The sequence below is a fragment of the Mesoplodon bidens genome, assembly GCF_964165515.1.
Source record: "Mesoplodon bidens genome assembly, chromosome: 5".
Taxonomy (NCBI): domain Eukaryota; kingdom Metazoa; phylum Chordata; class Mammalia; order Artiodactyla; family Ziphiidae; genus Mesoplodon; species Mesoplodon bidens.
The window spans coordinates 53,158,955-53,185,282 of NC_138161.1; the positions used below are offsets into that span (position 1 = coordinate 53,158,955).

General features: G+C 34.7%; 1 protein-coding gene across 2 annotated transcripts in view; it reads left to right on the forward strand.

Annotated features, from left to right (window-relative positions):
* The window catches only part of ALCAM (activated leukocyte cell adhesion molecule), a 214,535-nt gene that overhangs the window by 140,413 nt on the left and 47,794 nt on the right, over positions 1-26,328 (forward strand). For both annotated transcript variants that reach the window (XM_081235868.1, XM_081235867.1), the window contains exons 2-4: positions 15,084-15,184; positions 19,051-19,270; positions 26,123-26,187. In XM_081235868.1, the coding sequence (XP_081091994.1) occupies positions 15,084-15,184; positions 19,051-19,270; positions 26,123-26,187 (386 nt within the window). The remainder of the gene's footprint in view (positions 1-15,083; positions 15,185-19,050; positions 19,271-26,122; positions 26,188-26,328) is intronic.

Here is a 26,328-nt window from a genome sequence, read left to right on the forward strand (position 1 = left end):
TGCATCAAATATGTGGGAAAACCTACTAAATAGCTTTTTAACCTTTATTACTTACTATGTTTTATTGTACAAATCTATATCCTCAGGAGACATAGGCAATGCTAATTGGGATTCATGCGAAGAAAAGAGCAAAAAGCTATTTCAACCCATGTAAACATTTTTTTGGTACCTAGTTAAATACTTAATGGGGAATATTCCGGAAGCAGGCATACTGGACAAGATCACTCAACCAATTCAGAAGCAAGAGTTTACTACTCTGCTCATTGAGGAGCCCTGACAATTTATTTTCTATCCCCGGTAATTCACTACCTCAATTATAAGATAAAATTCTTTAATGCTGTTGATTACTTTAAATACTAAAGCAATACAATTAGCACAAAAGCTGTTATTAACAGAAGCTCTCTGTGAAAACAATGATGATCTTATTGGCTAAAAATCTTTGTGATATATTTTTTCTAAGGCATTTTGAGGAATATCAAAGCTATTAGGAATTTGTTGTTTGGGGGTTGGGGAGTGTTTTCAAGGACAGCTTTGATTATCTCAAATCAAGAGGTCTTTTCGTTGTCATGGCATTAAATTATTTGCAGAAAACAAATTTAATAATGTCACAATAACTATGAACTCTTTCTGAAGACAGGCTCTAGCTAAATTCCAAAAAGTTTCCATTAGTTCAGATGATGCAGTTAATAGTCATTTGTGAAGCATTGTGCCTGCTTTCCTGTTGATAGTGTATTCATGAATACAGTACAGCTATTGTCTTTGCTAAAATAATTAAATCATATTCACAATTTCAGTACAACTTCTGTGGCAAAATGCAGAGGAAAATGTAATTTTTCACCATTCAGATAGAAATGATACTCTTAATTAAACCTGGAGCATAAATGTATTCATCGTTCCTTTGCATTTCTTTAACCCGGGGGAGTATTCAAATATGGGTTTCTTCTACCTACCTCTTTGGTTAAGCTGGTTCCAAATGATCCAGATTCCTCAGGATCTGGTTAGAGACAATGCAAGAACTAATCAAGAAATTGAATTGGGGGAGAGAAACAAAAGGAAAATAATATTTTACTGATTATTTTCATTGTATCAATTGTCTGAGTGGACTCTCCTTAAAGACACAGCATCAAGTCCTAGATAATTAGGAGAGAAGCATGATAATAGAAAATAGTCAACTTTATGCACTTAAACTTACATAAATTATTAATACATAAATGTTTTTAATTTTTACAATGAGTAAACTGTAGAATATAAAGGAAAATATGTTTAAACATTCTCTTGTATAGTCTTCACTATGAAAATCTATTTTAAAATAAAATGTAGAATATTGTTCTTTTCATATACAAATTTGAAATTTCTGGTTCAGTGTAGTCTCCCAGCCCCGCCCCCTGCCACACACACACACAGAGCATGAAGTGTTTTTAAGTGTTTTTATTTGACTTTATCCCTAAGAAAAGACCAGTGTCTTGGCTTGCTGACAGAGACCCCATAGCCCAGTCAAAAACTCATCACTGAGGAATGAGGACTTGGTGACACAGAGCTCCCCTGTGGAACAAATTTTTGGAAATCCCAGTCTCATCCTCAGAACAAAGAATGTGAGGAGAGTTGCCAAAGAAACCCTAAATCCTGATGCTTTTAGTGACATTTCAAATGTAAATCTAGGTCAGTGCACTATTTTACATTTATGTTATATTCCATTAAAAAAATATTTTTTAAGCAAAAATAGCTTTTTGGCAGGAACAATGTTAAGGTATTGATTTTTAATCACCACAGTGCCCCCCATCCCCACCATCCTGGATTCCCTAGAATTTCAAAGAATAGTATATGGTTTTCTGGAATGTTAAACGCAGACTAAAGAATATGGGCCGTGAGAATATGATCTGCTAGAGTTCCTTTCAGTGTACTGCAGTGGGACTTTATTTTATGCATTATTATTGAGCACCTGCAACCTTCATGGTGCTGCAGTGAATTTCAAAATGAGCGAAATGTAGGCTTTTCCTTCAAATAGGTTGCAACATAGTGGATAAATTAAACTGATAATTTCCCTCTTTTTGGAAATAAATTAAACTTTAAAATACATGAATAAATATAAATGTCTAGAATTTAAGCTCCATGAAAGCAGGGTTTTTTCCTTTTATCAATTTGGATAGCCCACCCTAGAACAGCACTTGGCACAAAGTGGGCACTCAGTAGCCAATGAATGAATGATAAAAAATTATAAACACTGTAATATATATATGGAAAAAACAAAACAATGTATTTGGCTTTCATTTCTTTTCAGTGGGTTTGTGTAGAGCATTGTGTGGATACACACTCTAGTTTATATTTTGTATTAATGAACATTTATGTTCCTCCAGTTTTTTAGTATTCAAAATAATGCCGTTATCTTTATATACAGTCCTGCACTTGTGCAGAAACTTATTGTAGGACAGAGTCTCAGTGGTAGAATTACTGGATCAAAGGGTATTAGCATTTTAAAATTTGATAGATACCATCAAATTGTACTTCCACAACTTCTCTTCAATTTAGAATGAAACTTAAACATTTTATGTTTTAATTCAAGGTTAACTTTGACAACCTGATGAAAGCTTTGAATTCTCTTTCTTTAAAAACAGGTGTTTCATTGTACCACAATATGGAAGTTTTTAAAATAACTTAGAGGGTTCATAGATGCCCTAATGTCCATTCATGGATCCTAAGTTAAGAAATTCTAACAAGCACAGGAAAATCTGTACATTTGCTGATGTAAAATTCATGAGGCATTTCTCAAAAAATAAAAATAAGGGCCCACAAATTAAATGATTTCTGTTACTTTTAAATCATCTCTAAATAAGGTTTTTGTGTATAATTTAAAAGTGACCCCAAATGGAATCCAATGCTAGTGTTGATGATGAAAGTAAAGAAAAAGTAAAAAGATGTTACAGTTTATTGCATTTTATTAGGAAAATTTTATGTACATTTATGAATTTGGGAAAACTGCCAGTTTAGGACATGTTCCTTATGAAGAACAAAGATCTAATCTGTAGAAATTACTATAATAAAAAATGGAAAACTACCAATGGCATTTTTCACAGAACTAGAACAAAATTCACAATTTTCATGGAAACACAAAAGACCCCGAATAGCCACAGCAATCTTGAGAAAGAAAAACGGAGCTGGAGGAATCAGGCTCCTGGACTTCAGGCTATACTAAAAGCTACAGTAATCAAGACAGTATGGTACTGGCACAAAAACAGAAATATAGATCAATGGAACAGGATAGAAAACCCAGAGGTAAACCAACGCACATATGGTCACCTTATTTTTGATAAAGGAGGCAAGAATATACAATGGAAAAAACACAGCCTCTTCAATAAGTGGTGCTGGGAAAACTGGACAGCTACATGTAAAAGAATGAAATTAGAACACTCCCTAACACCATACACAAAAATAAACTCAAAATGGATTAAAGACCTAAATGGAAGGCCAGACACTATCAAACTCTTAGAGGGAAACATAGGCAGAACACTCTATGACATAAATCACAGCAAGATCCTTTTTGACCCACCTCCTAGAGAAATGGAAATAAAAACAAAAATAAACAAATGGGACCTAATGAAACTTAAAAGCTTTTACACAGCAAAGGAAACCATAAACAAGATGAAAAGACAACCCTCAGAATGGGAGAAAATATTTGCAAATGAAGCAACTGACAAAGGATTAATCTCCAAAGTTTACAAGCAGCTCATGCAGCTCAATATTAAAAAAACAAACAACCCAATCCAAAAATGGGCAGAAGACCTAAATAGGCATTTCTCCAAAGAAGATATACAGATTGCCAACAAACACATGAAAGAATGCTCAACATCATTAATCATTAGAGAAATGCAAATCAAAACTACAATGAGATATCATCTCACACCAGTCAGAATGGCCATCATCAAAAAATCTAGAAACAATAAATGCTGGAGAGGGTGTGGAGAAAAGGGAACCCTCTTGCACTGTTGGTGGGAATGTAAATTGATACCTCCACTATGGAGAGCAGTATGGAGTTTCCTTTAGAAACTAAAAATAGAACTACCATATGACCCAGCAATCCCACTATTGGGCATATACCCTGAGAAAACCATAATTCAAAAAGAGTCATGTACCAAAATATTCATTGCAGCTCTATTTACAATAGCCAGGATATGGAAGCAACCTAAGTGTCCATTGACAGATGAATGGATAAAGAAGATGTGGCACATATATACAATGGAATATTACTCATCCATGAAAAGAAATGAAATTGAGTTATTTGTAGTGAAGTGGATAGAGCTAGAGTCTGTCATACAGAGTGAAGTAAGCCAGAAAGAGGAAAACAAATACCATATGCTAACACACATATATGGAATCTAAAAAAATAACAAACAAAAAAAACTGGTTCTAAAGAACCTAGGGGCAGACAGGAATAAAGACACAGACATAGAGAATGGACTTGACACAGGGAAGGGGAAGGATAAGCTGGGACGAAGTGAGACTTATATGCATGGACTTATATACATTACCAAATGTAAAATAGATAGCTAGTGGGATGCAGCCTCATTGTAGAGGGAGATCAGATCAGTGCTTTGTGACCACCTGGAGGGGTGGGATAGGGAGGGTGATGCAAGAGGGAGGAGATATAGGGATATATGTATATGTATAGCTAATTCGCTTTGTTAAAAAGCAGAAACTAACACACCATTGTAAAGCAATTATACTCCAATAAAGATGTTTAAAAAAAAATGGAGTTTGCCATAAGAGAGAAAACCAAGTATCACTCAGTGCCTCTGCCTGGTTGGTCCCTGGCTATGACAGACTGGTGAAGTAGTTCTCATCTTCCCATTTATAGAAATTCAGTGTTCAGATCAGATGAAATTTCCTCCAAGAATCCTAAACCAATACCCTCAAGCTTTTTGCTGTGATTCCCTTCTCTGCTTTGCCATACCACTTTCTCTACCTAATAAGCAGCTCATACAAATTCCATCATGTTCCTTCAGGAGTAGGCCTCAGTATCTTATTTATATATTTCCCCCACAAAGAACATCTAGCACTCTGCCTATAATAGGTGTTCAGTAAATACTTGATGCATGTTTGAATGTATGAATAGATGATTTTTGAGATAGGCCTTGAAGGATATGTAGGAATTCAGCCAGAGCAGATGGTCCCAAGGAACAATAATAAAAAATGAAGCAAAGATGGGGTAAAGCCTAAACTAATTGAGAAGAATTGTAACTTATGCAGCCTCATAGATCATTCTATGCTTAGAGTATAATGTGGCATGTGGTAAATTGAGAAGGTAATTTTCAGCACAGCAAATACTGGTACTGTATTTTTTAAATTGTATTGTTTTTATAGATCTCCCCTCTATGGCATAATGTGGATTATTACATTGACCTATACATCACTAAAAAGGTATATATTTTGAGCACTTCCAAGTAACATGCCAAACTTGGAGGTAATATAAAGAACACATATATTAAAACATATTCCTGAGTACTAGCAATAATAATTTGGTAAGATGTTTTTTTCCATTGAAATGTTATTCCACAGTTGAATAACATTTATCTAAAAGATATAATATAATGCATTTATAAAATTATAGGAACTGATGAGAGAAAGAGAAAAGAATTACTCTTTTTCTTATATGTAGGCATTACACAATTATACCTACATTATAATATATGACACTTGTGAAAGGTAGAAAGTAAAGTTTGAACAAATGTATTCCTACCTCTGATTCAGCAAAAACCCAACTTGACCCCCAATACCCAAGTTTATAAAGAGAAATTGAAAATGAAAAAGGGGATAGAATAACAGTTTTCTGTATTTCTCAAAATGACATTTGATTCCCTCAGATGTCTTCTCCCACCTGCCATGCAGTCCAAGTTACTTGGGAATTATAGGCCCTTGTACCACACACACGCACACAGACACACACAAACAAATCTTACTTGTTATATATTACACGACCTTGACAAAAATTTTAAACTCTTGTTTCATTTAATAAATTTATGGGAGGAATTATGAGATAAGATAACTGTGTCATTGAATCATAAAATCAGGTTTGGAAGACTCTTTAAAGGCATCAGCTTTATTCTCTATCAGTAGAACTATGATATTTTATCATATCAAATAAAATATATATGATATGTACACTTTAGAAAGCATATATAGTAGGTATAATTTGTGCTTGATTATAGTACATGAAGTAGATTTGCTAAAACAGTATATTTTTTGTAAATTCTTGGATTGGATTGGATCCCAATATTTCAAAGTTAGAAATCAATCCTCCTATTATAGTTTAATATAATATGTTTCTGTGAGGAAAACAAATTTGATAATAACCAATGTTACTATGTGCCATTGCTTCCTCCATCCCTTCATTCATATTCAGTGATTGTTTAGTCCTACACTAAGATTCTATTTTACAACAATGATTCCTTTATTGGAAACCACAGTTTTATTAAATGAGTGAAGGTCTAACTCAGTAGTTCTCAACTAGATGGGATTTCAGGGGGCAGTTTTGCCTCTCAGGGGACATTTGTCATGTCTGAGGATTTTCTTGTTGTCATATTGAAGAGAAGGTGCTACTGGCACCCAATGGGCAGAGACAGGGATATTGCTAAATGTACATAGGACAGCACCCCACAATCAAGATTTATTCAGCCCAAAATGTCAGTAGTAATGAGACTGAGAAACACTACATGTTTTACATGTTTTAATTAAAGTTGTACATATCTTAATTCATTAATAAAGCAAATAGGGACACAAGCATGTTTATCTGTCAAAATCAAATACATATGAACGTAATTTCTAAGGATAACTCTCATTTTTACTCACTTCCTCCCCAACAATTCATTTGCACAAATATATCTCTAAAATTTCTGTAGAACTGGAATTTAGTTTTTATGTTGTAAGCTCTGAGCCAATTATAATGTGATTAACCCTTCTATGGCACCTAACAGGGATACAGAGCTAAAAAAAAAAAAAAAAAAAAGCTTTTAAGGATGATGTTGCTTTTAAAGTATCAGTGCAATAAAAAATAATTAACCATGCTAAATTGCAGCATGTAAAATAGACTCTGATTAATTCTGGTCCTGTATTATTCTATATTATTTGCTGTACTTCTGCTTGAAACATGGTAGCAGATTCTGATGTTTAAGTGACCTCAGCTCAAATGTCTAGTTGTCAGCAATGCAAAGAGAATGATTACTCTGACCTTGATAGTCCTTAAGAATTACTTTATACAGAAAAAGAAATTCTCATCAATATTGCCAAAATTATTACAGTTTTATTATTTTAATTAGAATTATAAAGTGTTCAGCTAACTTCAGAAGGTTGCCAGTCTGTTTCAGTGCCTCTTTAAATTATTTGCTATATAAAATGCATAACTATAATTATCTTGTACTTTATGATCACTTGCCTGAGAATTCTACGTGTGAGAATTATTTGGTCAAGAGATTTTTCTTATGCTGTGCTTATCTCATTTTATTCCCACTGAATTCTCCTATGTAGCCTTTCTAGGTTCTATTGTTCTTTATCTTTAGCTAATAACTCTTCATAAGAATCATTAAATTATTACACACTGCTTCTCAAATATAACACGTATTTTTTTAAACATCTTTATTGGAGTATAGTTGCTTTACAATGTTGTGTTAGTTTCTGCTGTGTAACAAAGTGAATCAGCTATATGTATACATATATCCCCATGTCCCCTCCCTCTTTCATCTCCCTCCGCCCTCCCTATCCCACCCCTCTAGGTGGTCACAAAGCACCCAGCTGATATCTCTGTGCTATGTGGCTGCTTCCCACTAGCTATCTATTTTACAGGGGATGGGGAAAGGGAAGCTGGGACAAAGTGAGAGAGTAGCATTGACATATATACACTACCAAACGTATTTACATTTTACGTTATGTCACTACATTTTGATAGCAACAGTGATAATAATAATTCATAACACTATGTTAAAATTTTAAAACACATTTAATACAAAAGGTGATTTAGCCCAGGTTAAAGTATCTTATGACATACAATATACACATAGACATAACATGTATAACACAGAAATTCATACCCTTGTGCACACAGACATTTCCTTCTATATTTTATATTTTGCCTCTTTGAGGAAGGACATCATAGACATTCTATATTTGCAATTGTATCCAATAATCTCTATGCTACAAAACCATGAATAATTTAACCAACTGATATTACAGGGAGAGAATTGCAGGGGAATTCTAGTAGGCTAAATTTAATTCAGACTTGGCAATTCAAAGATAAAAATCTCTTGCTTCTATGAAAAGTATGAACAGAATTATTTGTCTTGACAGGTGCTTTGGGTCTCCCTGGCACTTCATCTCAAAGACTGAGACATCTCTAGAAATCAGGATGCTAATTCATCACCAAATCACAGTAGTCTTTGTAGCTACTTTATCCCTTGGGTGTTAGAGATATTAGCCCTCCCACATGTGTAAGCCTTAGTCTTTCTATCAGATGAACCTGGAGCCCTTATACTCTTACCTGAAGAGGAAAGCTGTTGATTATAACAAACTTGAAAATTATTTGTAAAATCATCATGACTGTGGCTCCTGATGCCACAAGTGATAATGCAAATAATTATCATGCATTCTGCCCTCAGTCTGTGGACCAGGGCTTCTATCTGTAACTATTGCCCTTTTACATACTGCCCTCATTCTTGTCAGATCTCTTATTTCCCTTGCATTTGCCATGCTCTGAAGAGTCCTGTCCTGGCTAATTTTGGATATCGAGCTGTCGCTACAAGACTCAATCCATGAATTTGCAAATACTTTTAAAAATAACTCTTTGATTTGTGGTCATCACAAGTAAGGAAAAAGTCACTTCTTAGTGTCATTTGCAGATCACATAGCACAAACAATCCTTAATTTCTCTTGAAAGGGAAGGGAGAAATGTCCTCTCCTGTAGTTTAATCCATAAACTCGTAAGAATGTTGGCTTTGTGTTTGTTTCTCTTCAAGTAAGAGAGGGCCATCCAAGCCCAAATCCATGTTCCTTACACATCGAAGACACTGTATGACAGCCTTTGCAGTATTTGGTAGGAAAAAGAATCCTCAAAGTTCCAGTGTTGTCAAATCCTCCCTGGTTTTTTTTTTTTTTTTTTTTTTTTTTTTTTTGCGGTACGCGGGCCTCTCACTGCTGTGGCCTCTCCCGTTGCGGAGCACAGGCTCCGGACGCGCAGGTTCAGCGGCCGTGGCTCACGGGCCCAGCCGCTCCGTGGCATGTGGGATCTTCCCGGACGGGGGCACGAACCCGTGTCCCCTGCATCGACAGGCGGACTCTCAACCACTGCGCCACCAGGGAAGCCCCTCCCTGGTTTTTAAAGATGTTAATTTGATAACCAAAATGGAAAGGATGGCACAAGCTTCAAATGAAAAATCATCTTACTAGATGGCCAGTAAATGCCAGACATTGTCCCTGGGATACAGTGATTAAAAATATATGGTCCTAAATTTTTAGAAATGCACAGGCTTCTGAGACTGACCCAGGAAGAAATAGAAAATATAAACAGACAAATCAAAAGCACTGAAATGAAACTGGGATTAAAAATCTTCCAACAAACAAAAGCCCAGGGCCAGATGGCTTCACAGGAGAATTCTATCAAACATGTAGAGAAGAGCTAACACCTATCCTACTCAAACTCTTCCAAAATGTAGCAGAAGGAGGAACACTCCCAAACTCATTCTAAGAGGCCACCATCACCATGATACCAAAACCAGACAAAGATGTCACAAAGAAAGAAAACTACAGGCCAATATCACTGATGAACATAGATGTAAGAATCCTCAACAAAACACTAGCAGACAGAATCCAACAACACATTAAAAGGATCATACACCATGATCAAGTGGGGTTTATCCCAGGAATGCAAGGATTCTTCAATATACGCAAATCAATCAATGTGATACACCATATTAACAAATTGAAGGAGAAAAACCATACGATCATCTCAATAGATGCAGAGAATGCTTTTGACAAAATTCACCAGCCATTTATGATAAAAACCATCCAGAAAGTAGGCATAGAGGGAACTTACCTCAACATAATAAAGGCCATATATGACAAACCCACAGCCAACATCATCCTAAATGGTGAAAAACTGAAACCATTTCCACTAAGATTAAGAATAAGACAAGGTTGCCCACTCTCACCACTATTATTTAGCATAGTTTTGGAAGTTTTAGCCACAGCAATCAGAGATGAAAAAGAAATAAAAGGAATCCAAATCAGAAAAGAAGAAATAAAGCTGTCACTGCTTGCAGATGATATGATACTATACATAGAGAATCCTAAAGATGTTACCAGAAAATTACTAGAGCTAACAATGAATTTGGTAAAGTAGCAGGATACAAAATTAATGCACAGAAATCTCTGGCATTCCTATACACTAATGATGAAAAATCTGAAAGTGAAATTAAGGAAACACTCCCATTTACCATTGTAACAAAAAGAATTAAATATCTAGGAATAAACCTACCTAAGGAGACAAAAGACCTGTATGCAGAAAATTATAACACACTGATGAAAGAAATTAAAGATGATACAAATTGATGGAGAGATATACCATGTTCTGGGATTGGAAGAATCAACATTGTGAAAATGACTCTACTACCCAAAGCAATCTTCAGATTCAATGCAATCCCTGTCAAACTACCACCAGCGTTTTTCACAGAACTAGAACAAAAAATTTCACAATTTGTATGGAAACACAAAAGACCCCAAATAGCCAAAGCAATCTGGAGAAAGAAAAACGGAGCTGGAGGAATCAGGCTCCCTGACTTCTGACTATACTACAAAGCTACAGTAATCAAGACAGTATGGTACTGGCACAAAAACAGAAATATAGATCAATGGAACAGAATAGATATCCCAGAGATAAGCCGACACATATATGGTCACCTTATCTTTGATAAAGGAGGCAAGAATATACAGTGGAGAAATGACAGCCACTTCAATAAGTGGTGCTGGGAAAACTGGACAGCAACATGTAAAAGTATGAAATTAGAACACTTCCTAACACCATACACAAAAATAAACTCAAAATGGATTAAAGACCTAAATGTAAGGCCAGACACTATTAAACTCTTAGAGGAAAACATAGGCAGAACACTCTATGACATAAATCACAGCAAGATCCTTTTTGACCCAACTCCTAGAGAAATGGAAATAAAAATAAACAAATGGGACCTAATGAAACTTCAAAGCTTTTGCACAGCAAAGGAAACCATAAACAAGATGAAAAGACAACTCTCAGAATGGGAGAAAATATTTGTAAATGAAGCAACTGACAAAGGATTAATCTCCAAAATTTACAAGCAGCTCAATATCAAAAAAACAAACAACCCAATCCAAAAATGGGCAGAAGGCCTAAATAGACATTTTTCCAAAGAAGATATACAGATTGCCAACAAACACATGAAAGAATGCTCAACATCATTAATCATTAGAGAAATGCAAATCAACACTACAATGAGATATCATCTCACACCAGTCAGAACGCTCATCATCAAAAAATCTACAAGCAGGGCTTCCCTGGTGGCGCAGTGGTTGAGAGTCCGCCTGCCGATGCAGCGGACACGGGTTCATTCCCCAGTCTGCGAAGATCCCACATGCCGTGGAACAGCTGGGCCCGTGAGCCATGGTCGCTGAGCCTGCACGTCCGGAGCCTGTGCTCCTCAACGGGAAAGGCCACAACAGTGAGAGGCCTGCGTAACCCCCCCCCCCCAAAAAAAAAATCTACAAACAATAAATGCTGGAGAGGGTCTGGAGAAAAGGGAGCACTGTTGGTGGGAATGTAAATTGATACCTCCACTATGGAGAACAGTATGAAGGTTCCTTAAGAAACTAAAACTAGAACTACCATATGACCCAGCAATCCCACTACTGGGGATATACCCTGAGAACACCATAATTCAAAGAGTCATGTACCAAAATGTTCATTGCAGCTCTATTTACAATAGCCTGGACATGGAAGCAACCTAAGTGTCCATCGACAGATGAATGGATAAAGAAGATGTGGCACATATATACAATGGAATATTACTCAGCTATAAAAGAAACGAAACTGAGTTATTTGTAGTAAGGTGGATGGACCTAGAATCTGTCATACATAGTGAAGTAAGTCAGAGAGAGAAAAACAAATACCGTATGCTGACACATATATATGGAATCTAAGAAAAAAAAATGGTCATGAAGAACCTAGGGACAAGACGGGAATAAAAACACAGACCTACTAGAGAATGGACTTGAGCATATGGGGAGGGGGAAGGTTAAGCTGTGACAAATTGAGAGAGTGGCATGGACGTATATACACTACTAAACATAAAATAGATAGCTAGTGGGAAGCATCCGCATAGTACAGGGAGATCAGCTCGGTGCTTTGTGACCACCTAGAGGGGTGGGATAGGGAGGGTGGGAGGAAGGGAGACGCTAGAGGGAAGAGATATGGGAACATATGTATATGTATAACTGATTCACTTTGTTATAAAGCAGAAACTAACACACCATTGTAAAGCAATTATACTCCAATAAAGATGTTAAAAAAATATATATATATATATGGTCCTCTTCCTGCTGTGATTGTGCTTTCATCATACTAATACATTATGTACTTGAAATTCATACAGCTTTAAAATCAATTATAAAAATTATAAAATTTTTAAATCAATTATAAAACATAAAATTATAAAATTTGGTGTATATTAAAGTTCTGTAGAGAAGAGGAAAGAAAAATGGTCTGTAAGAAAGAGCAAAGCATTAAATTTTTTGGAAAAGGAATTTTTTATTTCCCTGTACCTAGCAAAGGATTCACCTCATTGGTACTGAAGCTGTGTAAACTGTTTTCACTCCTTGACCAACTATGGGAGCACTGTCAGTAGTCAAAAGAAGGTGTGTTTTTATAATTATAGTAGATAATTAGAGGTGCATGTCTTGCCATAATTTAAGAAAAGATTCACATTATCTTAGAGTCATTACATATTCAAGTGTCTTGCTATATATTGATGAAAAAAACAAAATATTAAATCACAAAATGGTTTCCATGGTTTGGCAAACCTGCATGAACAGATCCTAAAATACATGATACAAGTTCCATATTTAATATCCAAAGTATTGTAGAAAACAAGTACTATATTGTGAAATAAAGCAATTTCTTAACTATCATCACTTTGCCTGTCTGCCACCACATATCTAAATCCTCACAATTTTTATTTTAACAGGCTGAAGAGACCTTATAGTCTTATGCTATTCAATGATTTATAGCAAAAAGGAATTTAAAGTATGGTGGGCACTAAACAATTAAAAATTATTGATGGAAAATTGTAATTTTTTTAACATCTTTATTGGAGTATAATTACTTTACAATGATGTGTTAGTTTCTGCTTTATAACAAAGTGAATCAGTTATACATATACACATACTCCCATATCTCTTCCCTCTTGCGTCTCCCTCCCTCCCACCCAGTAATTTTTCATTATAAAACAGAATGTAATAAAAATTGTAGTAAAATTTTATCTCTAATAGCAAGTTAAAAACACATTCTCATGGCTTATACTTTGTATTCTTTATTTTAACAATGTTAAAAATGCTGGAAAGTAGTTGTGCAGTATATTTACATGAAATTTGTGTTCTTTGTAATGCTTTTGTTCACTGGAGCAAAATTGCTTTAGAGGAAAGTAGCTTCCTCAATTGACAGAATTTTAAAATAGGAATTTTATTACCTTTTCTTTCTTTACTAAGGTTAATGATTTTTTTCCCTATATGAAATTTTTATATGTTGTGAATGATGGGTAACAGAGAAAGATAGTATCCACCCTGTCTTGTTTCTTCAGAAAGTCATAAGATGGTCTTATTCATGTGTTGTAAATTGCCTTAGCTTTGCACTTTAGCACCACCTGGTGGACCAAATATCATTTCTTTTTCTTTTCAGTTTAAAATAAAGTTAGCCCCTTCACATTCTGTACCCAATTATGACATATCTTAATAGGTATTTAATTGTAAATGTATCTAACTTTAAAGATAGTTGTAAACAAAATAAGGTAAAAAGATCTGATATATTTCCTAAGTACTATACAATTGCCAAGTTAAATGCCTATGTTTCTTTAAAGTTCATAAATATGTACAGATTTGAATAGTATGTTACATACGTATGCAAAAATGTGGGTATTGTTGATAATTTAATTATTGATCGTCATGTTCTTTTCAATAAAGAATTAAATAAGACCAGGAAGTTTTCTGTACCTTAGTAGCAAACTACTGCTTAAGTTAGATTGTCTACCCAAAAAGCAGTGTAATCACTTCATGAAGAAATTTCATACTACAAATACTTTTTTTTTTTGGCTGCCATGCAGTTTGCAGGTTCTTAGTTCCCCGACCAGGGATTGAACCCGCGCCCTCAGTAGTGAAAGCGTGGAGTCCTAACCACTGGAGTGCCAGGGAATTCCTTACAAATTCTTTTCCTGTTAATATTTTATGTATAATTAAAATGAAAACTAGTATTTTAACCATTACTACTGTAAAGCAGGCCATTTTCATGCTCATTTTGCCACTTATATTTAAGATTCTGTTGTGGTCTTATATGTATTAGTTCTTAGTTTTTAATAGTTTTTAAATTTTTCCAAATTTAAGCTTAACAATATTTTCAAATGAAAAACACTAACATATTTAAAGCTAGTTTTGAGAATTTTAAGCATGTTAATCTCTTTGTATAGTCCCACATTTCTATGAAATATAGTGAAGATTTTTCTTATGAAATACAGTGAAGGTAAAAATAAACCCTCAGATTCCACACTGTTCCTTTGGCATATACTACTTATCTATTCCTCGCTAAAACTGAGAGGTTTATAGATTTGAATTATGTGACATTTGAAGGCTAAATAAGAGCTGTTGATATTTATAAGAAATATGTTCTAACTACATACTTTGTTGTATGCCATTTAAGATAAAATTATAATACATAAGCTTCATTAAAACATGCATCTTGAACTGAAGTTATTTACTTTATTTCAAGAAAACATTTAAACTCTTCTCCTGTTCCTTTTTTTCTAAAGGTCTTGGATGGTATACTGTAAACTCAGTATATGGAGATACCATTGTCATGCCTTGCCGACTCAGTGTACCTCAGAATCTCATGTTTGGCAAATGGAAATATGTAAGTGTGACCTACCTTGGACTTGGTTAATTGCCTCTAGTTTTTGAAAGAAAATTCCTCCTGTGAGTAGATGTGAATTTCAAATTAACGTAATGGCAATATTCTACTGTAGGTATAAATGTAAAAAGGTGAAATTAATGTGTCGAATATGTCAAAAGAATAATCCCTAAGTCTTACATAACAAACGCTATTTTAAAATAAAGCCAATAAATAGGTAATTCTTAGCTCAAATTAGTCCGAAAGGTTCACCCTGAAGTGTTTGAGGCAGAAGAAAAGGCAGAGTTCCAGGGTAAAATCAGTGGAGTATAGGACAGAGCTTAGTGGAAGATGGCAGCCTTTCTGTACACACTCATGTTTTGTTTGGTGTGGTTACTGCAAAGGCAAGATGTATCAGAAGCCAGAGCATTCAAATGTTCACTGAAAATTAGTCATCAGTATTAGAAGCCTGTTACTGGTACTTGGTCTTAGAACTCAGTAGAAGTGGTAGGTCCTTTTAAAATTTAACATTGCTGATTTTACTCATTTTTTGCAGGTAGCAAAATCATATTTTCCCAGGTATCAAGGTCCTGATGGGTCTGGAAATGAAGGGTAGATATCCTGGTAGGTGATGTGGAAAGGCTAGGTAACTTTGATAAAATATCTCAATTTCATTACCAAGACCAACAAAAGGTGTCTGTGTGGCACAATTTCCCAGTGCTAGATCACATGAGACTCACAATGGTTTGCAAGCTTAAAAAGAGGACATATGTTTCATTGAACACAACTGGCAAATTTTCCCTAGGTCCATGAAATGTTAAAAGGTATTTGAATAGGAAAAGGATTTGATGGTCCAATAATTTTTTTTGACTTTGGGCATAGATTTTTATTATGTATTATTCTTACACATGTAAAAAAAAGCAGAATTAATTGGTTGATATATTCCTGAAAGCATCTTACACTTCTGAATTACTTCAAATCCAATCACACTTCTTCTATATTACTTTAATTCTTGTGATGGTCCAATAATTTTTGAAAAGTTTTTTTACTGCAGTACTTCTCAGAGCCTTTCCTATATTAAGATACATGATGAATTGTCTGAGTTCATTCATTTCTTAAGTTCATTGAACCACACAACTTTTCCTTTCAGATATCTGCAAGAACAAATGTTCTGCAGAATAGAAATGTATGTAAGTTGCACCCCAGGAGTAGTATAACACAATCTTTTAAAATATGGTTCTGAAGTCAGACTGACATGTTCTACCATGTATTGGCTGTGAGATTCTGGATGAGTGAATTAATCCCCATTTTCTCATATTAAAAAATGAGATAATAATAATCTTCCTTATAGTGTTCTGAAGGTTACATGAAGTAACTCATATCAGAATATTTACCTAGTACTTGGCACATGGTAATTGCACGAAGAGTGTAAGCTGTTATGAGTGTGGGGCTACTAAGCTCTAAACACACTGTGTGAAGGGCAGGTGAAGGCAAAAGAAGGAGGTGAGGCAGCATAGCACTTCCCTGATCCCTCCTCCTGTTATCCAGCTCACACTGGGTAATTTTTAACTATTTCTGGCTCCCTATAAAAATGGAAATATGAAGTTAAGGCCTATGAGGACAAAGTCTACTAGCACCCCTAAAATTCCAAGGGTCTGAGAGACTACCACCTCATTCACCATTGAGTCAAACTTAGTGCTAAAATAAATAGAATACAGTGGTGAAAACTTCTGTGATTATAGACATTTCTGATGCCCAGGAAATAATTTTCACCTAAATGGAACTGGCACAATGGCAGTGAAAACAAATAATAATGGCAATTTTCAAATTGTTAATGAAACAAAAACCTTCAGCAATAAACTGATGAGATACATTTGAAGTACCATACGCTCTAAAAGCAGTCCTGATTCGCAAACATAATATACAACCTCTAATTTAATGTAACCTGAAAGACAAAGAGCAGATTTGGAAAGAGTGAAAGGGAGCAAACACAGAGGAAAGATGGATTAGTTTCTCTCTTACTGCATGGTAATCTCCCTGTGAATGGAGATCATAGCTCCCTGTGCACCCCGCCCTACCTCACTCCCACCACCTCTTCACCAGCATCTGCCTCTGTGCCTGGTACAGAAGAGGCATCTAACGGCTGTCGAGAATGATATAATGTAGTTATAATGGAGCCGGGCTGTGGAGCTCCAGTCTTGGCCCTGCTGAAATACACTGGCTGGGGCAATGGACCAGTTATTTAACCAATCTCTGTCTCCATTGTCTAAAAATGAAGCCAATATTATGTGTAATTTACAGGGTGGTTATGAATATTAAATCCATTAATGCATGGAAAGCCCAAAGAAAGTACACTGGCATACAGTTAAGTGCTCGAAATTTAACTATTATTTTTTGCATAAGTGAACAAATACAGAAATTTAAGATACTGGTCTAACTGGTCTAACATATTTTTCTTAATGAAGGAATGATTTAGTACAAGGATTTGCATTGTAAACCTGTGGCAAAATTAAAAGATTTAAGGAGAGTATTACTGATGTATTCAGATATTCAACCATCTAAACCTTTTGGACTCCAAGATTAGCTTAGTAATTGTCTTAGTCAGCTTGGGCTGTTATAACAAAATACCACAGACTGGATAGTTTAAACAGTCATTTATTTCTCACAGTTCTGGAGGCTGGGCAGTCCAAAATCAAGGTGCCAGCCTATTCACCTCTTGTGGAGGGCCCTCTTCCTGATTTGCTGACAGCTGCCACTTGCTATATGCTCACAAAACCTCTTCTTTGTGTTCTCATTGAGAGAGAGAGCTCACACGTTTCTTCCTCTTCTTATAAGGGCACTAATCCCATCATGAGGGTACCATCCCCATGACCTCATCTAAACTTCAACACCTCTCAGAGGCCCACCTCCACTAATCCCACATTGGGGTTTAGGGTTTAGGCATATAAATTTAGTCCATAACATTAGTAAGTATTAATAATTTTTAAAATGTTACTCCTTATAGCACCTTGAAATTTGTCATGCATTTTAGAATGTTTTATCATATTTTATTTTCTCAAAGACCTTGTGAGGTAAGTAGAAGAGGGATTGGCCCTTATTTTAGATTATTGCTAGTAGGTAAGAGAATGTTTGTGGGAGCAGAGAAAGAAATGAATTATGTCTCAGTGTTCTTGGCATAATTGTATATGCCAGATTTTATATGAAAGCCCTTCGAGCTAAGTTTTAAGATTCAGATAGCAAAACTATGGGTTTTAGTGATTAATCTAATTCTGTTGCTTAATGGACATGATCATTCCACAAGGGCAAATACTGTTCCTCCATGAAGACTCATTAAGCTGTGTTATGTGTAAAGGTCAGCTGTGTCAGTTCTGGCTGAAACTTGAAAAGTGTGGACACATAAAGTATGTGGATTAAAGTAATGAACATGCTAAAGATAATTGCCTAGGATTTCTAAATGAGTGTTTGCAGCTCAAGTGTATGCTTGCTCTGATAGTTAGCTGAAAATCCTTTTGTAACATAATACTTATATGTTTGTTTTCATCTATATTTTTTCTTTTACATTAGACATAAGGCCAACCCTTGTCATTTTCAAAGTAACTAATTCTGTCCTCCAGATGCAAGAAAAGCTTGGATTCCTAAAGTTCTGTCCTTTCATTTTTGTATATTTAAATTGATACCTGTAAAAGAACTTACAGCTTCTCCTCTTATGAAGAGTAATTTTCTATAACCAAAGATTTATATGAGGCACTTATCTAAAATTATTCTTCTTGGACCAGACTACAAATTTAGGTGGAATAATACAGCCAAGAAAATTTTATTGTTCTGGCTGTAATCCTGAAACATCTAAATATGCCTGTTTTTAAAAAATGTATTGTTATTTCAATTTTTAGGAAAAACCTGATGGCTCCCCAGTATTTATTGCCTTCAGGTCCTCTACAAAGAAAAGTGTGCAGTACGACGATGTACCAGAATACAAAGACAGACTGAACCTCTCAGAAAACTACACTCTCTCTATCAGTAATGCAAAGATCAGTGATGAAAAGAGATTTGTGTGCATGCTCGTAACTGAAGACAACGTGTTTGAGGCACCTACAGTAGTCAAGGTGTTCAGTAAGTAGTCTGCAGTGTAACTACTAAGTGGGATTGTTGGCTGGTATTAGAAAATGTTCTTTAGAAAGAAGACTGAACTCTCTGTAGTGTCTCCACAGTAGGCATCTATGTAAGAGGACTTCTAGAGATCTTCATTCTGCTCATGCATGCTGTCAGTGAGGAAAACAAAAAACCTGAAATGCAAATACGAGCTTTACAATGAGGAACTAAAAGAATATTCTGTTGTTTTGTTGGGTAAAATTTCCTGTGATATGAAATACTGCTAAATGAAAACTGGCATGTGATCCTTTACTTTCACTGATGTACAAATAAATGTTCTGTGATATATATTGATACATAAATATATAATACATGCACATATTCATGCATATCATGCTTACATATATATGCATTAGGCTAAACCATATAAAAGTTGCCATTTGATATGGAAAAACAATAAAGTACAAACAAGAGACCTAAGTTTTCTATATATATATATACATGTGTGTGTATATGTGTGTGTACACACACACATTTTGACCTTTAATGCTTAATGCTAGTTGATTTACTTCTTGAGACTGTTTAGGCGGTTTAGAAAATTGCCCTAAAATAAAGAAGTTCACCACACTCTAAATGTGCACATGGAATCCACCAAGGAGAAAAAGTAGAGGAGGGTTGGAACAAGAAAAGGTTGTAGAAGAAACTTGGAATAATTATTGGAGGTTACTTTGCCTTATGATAATATATAGTTAATGTGCGTGTACAACTAGCTATGCAAATGAATGACTTGAGAAGTTCTAATTAAAACTTTTTTATCTTTTAATATTCTAATAAAATATCCCACCTTCATTACATCCTAATAGAAATTACAGGGAGAAAAATAGGTCTCGAAAGTTTCAGAATGCCAGTCTTTTTTAATTAGGGAAGAAGGTCTCACTTTTCAGTTTTTTCCTCTGCTTTCTGATAACTTGACAGCACCTAGAAATTATTAAAATAAACAGGGAAGAAAGAAACCCAGAGGGCCTTGCTACTACAGCAATTAACCATGGATTTTTCCTGTTTCTCTTGTAATAGCCTATACAACTAAGTAGAACTGTCCCTTAAGCATTTATATGGATTTCAGTGCTCCTATGGACTCATGACAAGGATTCAAAGAGTGCTTATACTATCAAGGAGACCTTTGTTCTCCCGAAGAACCTTGTAAAAGCATAGTACACATTTCAGTTTATTACCTTTCAGCTTAGAAGGTACTTTCCAGAAACCATCCACTCAACTCAATCATTTTATGGATCAAACCAAGTACTAAGCATTTCCCAGTTATGCCCCCTTCCATTAAACACCCCGGATAATCTCCATCCTGTATTTGCCAAAGTCCCATGTATTTTTTCTTTCTTGTCTTTTATTTCACTTTGATGTTATTAGGAAGATGGATGGTGTGCTGCTAAAAACACTTTTTCTAAAGAGAGCAACCAAAATCTTTTAATTAGGCCATGACATCGTAAATATAAGTACACAAGAATGTACTGCAGTAGGTACAGAGATTAAGTCACAGCATTCTAAAGTTATGTGTATTGATTTGTCATTGTCATGTTTCTTTGTTATTATGTTAAAATTACCAAATATCAAGACAGTCTACAAGAAAGTTGAGAAAATTCAGGTTGTTCCATTTCGAAGAAACATTTGTGACAATTTTCAGAATATAATTTTTTAAATGCCAAAAAAGTTCACTTGGCCTAATTTGATAAAATTTGTAAGCTGTTTTGGAATACAGAGGATTTCTATGGTTATAAAAACAAACTCACACCTTGCATACCATCAGCTCCCCCTACCCCCTTCTCTTTTGAATGTTGTTGAACACAAAGTGATTCTCAGAAACAGAATTTGCATTCCAGGCTCTGGGCCAGAGAGAAATTAAATAGACAAGTTACACACTTTTGAAAATGGGGTTTTATACTAGAAACTGTGGGACCCTCCAAGTCCAATTAAATAAACAGCACAGCTCTTGATAAAGAAAGAGCTTGCAAGAGCATATAAGGGCTTTGCTTTTTTAAAAATAATGAATTTACACTGGATCATTATTTGTGAAGCAAATAGCAGCTGTGACATGGAGGCTTTCATTCTACACATGTATATATTGCAATCACTTAAGAGTTACTAGGCTCATCAATCAGTCCTCTGTTTCCTTCTGTCGAGTCACCTAGCACCTAGCAACATGCACTGTGTACCACAGAATGAGTGTGGTTAATGTGAGCTAATCCCAGATCAGTTTGCTGCAGTGTCCTCCTGATGAGCACAAACTGTTTTTATTCAAACTAGAGGCCATGACTGATGACTTTATTACTTCTGATGTTGGTTTGTTTATTCAGTTTTAAGCTATATCTCAGATGCAAGAAATCATGCCCGTAAAGCAGACCAGATCCAAGTAAGTCCCATGCTTTGTCACCACTAATGAGGCATTTTTGTTTGGTTGGTTGGTTAGTAGTTGAATGGCATCAAAATCAAACTGTTTGCATTTAATGCACGTTTGAAGTTAATAAAACCATCCCTTAGCAAGAGTAGATCTTAGAGGTTGAATGCTTGCCCAGAGAGCCAAATGGCTGTCAGTGGTATAATGGAAAAATCACTGAACTGGTCATCAGGAGATCTGGCTTTGTTAGATCTGCTGCTAATTTCTGACCTTGGGCAAGTGACTTCACCAGTCAGGGCAGGGGCTTCGATTCCCTCCTCATCAGTAAATGAGTACTTTGGATTAGGTGGTGGTTTTCCCACTTTGTTCCTAGGATCCTCTTGACGTGCTAATGAATAGGGCTGAGGTAGGTGAGGAGCTGCTTCTACTTGATTAGCTATAATTTGCCCACTCAATATTTCAAAGTTTTTTCATGATATTTTGTTCAGGGGGAAAAAAGGGAGAAGGGCTTGAGTACTAAAAAAGCATTTGAAAACCACAATCCAGCCTAATCTTCTGCACTGGTGTGTGTGGTATTAAAAGGAAGACTGTTCCCGTGACTTCCACCTAGACCAACCAGCTCTTCTAGTGATGGCTGACATCACAGTGTTATTTGAGCTTTCACTGGGACACTGTTCTCAATGTTTTATCAAAACTGAGCATCCCTCCTCCCACCCTCCCTGTGAAAGTTATTCAACTTTCAACTGCAGGTCATTTTTATTTTTTTAGAATGAAGGAAGCAGAAAATACCTTTTTAACAAATGAGATCTACACTGTATATTTCATTTTGATTCTTTAAATATAAAAAATACCTTTTCCCATCTCATAAGGAAAATAAACTATGATTTCATGCTCACAGTGATTTACTTAAAGTACATCAAGAGTTGATTGCTGACAAAGTACTGAGAGAAGCACCCTTGACTCAATGTAGCCAGTGCACCTGCCTTTTCTTGCTCTCCCATATCAAATTGAGATATCCTCTGTGTGAGGTTTTTGAGAATAACACTCATGCATTTGGGTGATATAGAGCAGTTTTGCATTCATCACTCCATCCTCACCTGGCTGTGAAACTCTTGACAAAATTATTTTACTAATGCAAATAAATTTGTGGTATGACTTTTCCTTTCAATTCTATACTTAGTTATGAATCCTTGAATCATATTAAGACATAATTCACATAAAGTTTTTTTAAAACACTTTGGAATCAATATGCAATTTTGCTAAAATAGTACACATCCTCTTTTATGATCTTCTAACTAATACTCATCGATTGTTACAAGCTAATATAAGAGAAAGTTACATACAAAATATGTATTTAATATAGAAGATTTGAAACAAAAGTTTGAGAAAATAACTCAGAGAAATGCGATAGGTATTACCATTACTTTCTCAATACCCACTGTGACTCTCTCTTCTAAGTGGAAAAGTGAATAACAGTACAAAGAGGACTAAATTTTAAGCATACTTTCATCAGGTTTTCCTGGGTTTGCTGCAGTTTTATTTTATTGAAATAAGAATAAATTTTAGAAAGTGCTTATGTAAACAAAGCACACATGGCCATGTGGAAAAGACCAACAATTGTAACACATCAGTATTTATGGTTATATGGGGTTTATAAGTCAAAGTAGAGGAATATATTTGACATTAGAGGAAGTATGTTCCAAGTGAATTGGTATCTGATTTTGGTGAACTAAAAATTAGTATAACTTAACAAAACTGCCCATCCTCGTTTTCTATTAAGAGCCTAATTTTTTTGGAGGATTTTTCAAATCTCTCTATATATTCCAGGCATAGATAGTACTGAGGAAACAAAAAACTATTTGCTCTTTTTTTCTTGTTAATCTTGACACTTGATCAACCACAACAATTAATTTAATATCTTACCTCTCTTGAGCTTTCAGAGAGGTGTCACTGAATAACTGATTTTAGTTCCCAGAGAACTTACACTTACTCAAGCTCCAAGATTTTTGTTCTGTTTAAATATTTTGGATGCAGCCCTCTCTCAAAGGTATTAGACATTTGCCATAAAACATTGAATTCTAAACATAATTTAAGGTTTTATCAATAACTCAGAGTTGTAATTATGAACATTAATGATGTTACATTAAAATAGTGGTAAAACCAAGACTTACTGATGTGTATTGGAGAAGGCTTTAATCCCCTACCACATGTTTCCCAGGAATTGCTATTTATGTTGTTTTGATTTTTATAATTTATTTTTTTAATTGAAAAAAAATTAAAAAATTGAAGTATACTTGATTTACAATATTATATTAGTTTCAGGTGTACAACATAGTGATTCAGTATTTTTATAGATTATACTCCTTTTAAAGTTATTACAAAATAATGGCTATATTTCCCTGTGCTTCACAATATATACCTGTTACTTATTAATTTTATACATGGTGATTTTTACCTCTTAACCCTCTGCACATATCTTGTCCCTACCCCTTTTCCTTTCCCCACTGGTAACCACTAGTTTGTTCTATATATCAGTGAATGTGTTTCTGTTTTATTATATTCATTCATTTGTTTTATTTTTTATATTCCACATATTAGTGATAACATACAGTATTTGTCTTTTTCTGTCAGACTTATTTCACTACGCATAAATACCCTCCAGGTCCATTCATGTTGTTGCAAATGGCAAAATTTCAGTCTTTTATATGGCTGACTAGTATTCCATTAGAGGTTTGTGTGTGTGTGTGTGTGTGTGTGTACACATGTAACATCTTCTTTATGTGTGATGGACACTTAGGTTTCTTCCGTATCTTGTGTATTGTAAATAATGCTGCTAAAAACATAGGGGTACATGAATCTTTATGAATTAGAGTTTTTCTTTTCTTTGAATATATGCCAGGAGTGAAATTTCTGGATCAGTTTTTTATATTTTGTCAGTTTTTAATATTTTTGGTCACATTCCTAACAATCAGGTAGCCAGGTGTCACTTCTTGTATGTGTTAATATAATTGTCTGTTATGCTTTTCTATTTTTCTATGTTTCTTTTTTCCATTTTTTTAATCTTTCTTATATTTTCTTTCCAATCTGTGCATTTAGAATATAGATAATCGCTCTTCAGAAAATTGTATCAAGAGAATTATACTTCTAGAATTAATAGTAAATGGGCCTCTTATAATTAAAGTGTAAGCTCAACAGATAGGCAGATTCACTATTATTATTAATTATTCTAATTTCTAATATAAAACAATTGCAAAGGGAAAATTAACTCAGGATATTAACCTGAAGAAGCTTACATTATTTTTGCATACAATCTTGGTGATACCCATCTTGCTGTTCCAAAGACTTTTTGTCTTCATCCTTGTTTTCTATAATGGTCTGGGTAGGTAACATGTCTGATAACTGAATTCCAAATTGAGTAATAATTATACAAAAGGAATTTAGTTTAGTTTGGTAATCAAAATTAAAAGTATAGAGATGGTAGACAATAAGACTATGAAAGAGAGAATAGCTGGTTGTTTTTGTCTATTTATTTGAAAATAGAATAATTCTCCATGAGACTCACAAAAATCAATGACAATGAGGCAATATCCATTTTCTAGACTAATTGTTAGAGCTAATTAAAAAGTTTAAAAATCCATCAATGATAGATAACTAATAGCTAAGAATAGAATAAGTTTAAATAATACCTTCTTGCTGCAATTTGTAATCAATTTTTCCCAAAGCCTCTACTAGAATTTATGCTTACAGAACTTCCTATATTTAAAATATTTCTGTCAATTATCTCAGGTTCCAAATTTGAAAGATTTTCTCACGTTTATAATTTCATAATATAACTTCATTTAAAAGATAAGGTGTGAGGTACACAGGAAACTTGGGCTTCTACATCCCTTAGCCACTTTGCATTTCCCATGATTTTAGAGCAGTGATTCTTAAACTCCACTGTGCCCAAGAATCCCCAAAAGAACTTGTTTAAAAAGTAGGTTTATAGGATTTTCCCCAGATATGCTGATTTAATTGGCCAGGTAGAGCCCAGAAATCTGCATTTTAAATAAACACCTCTGTGATTCAGATTCATGTGGACTCAGGTTTTCATCTAAGGAGATGGAAATTATTAAGTAGAAAGTGCACATGGTAACCAATTGCAGATAACATATCCTCTTTAGTATATTAACCTCTGTTTACAATCTAACCCATACTCACTGTTTATAAAGCATCCAGAAAACATCACCAATATTTTATTCACGGGAATAATAAGCACTGAAAATAATATTTAATTAATAAAGCAAATATTTGGAAGGGGTAAACTAATCAGATTTCTTAATTATAGATTATATGGGAAATCTATTTTTTATTTTGTTGCTTATTTTTCTACTTTGAGTAAATGAATTATTTTTCTATAAACCAAACCACAAATGTTCATTTTCTTCTCCCACATGCACATAAAATCTTTCTCTACTTAACTTTAGAGCAACCATCTAAACCCGAAATTGTAAGCAAAGCTCCATTTCTTGAAACAGAGCAGCTTAAAAAGGTAAGAACTTGTTTTTGATTAATTGCCTTTCCTTAGCCTAGTGTTGAATGCCTTCTCCTGGCCTCAGATGCCAGGACAAATAAGATAGACTTTGCTCAGTGGAGCTGACAGCTGACAATGTTCCAGGTGCCAGTCAGAAAG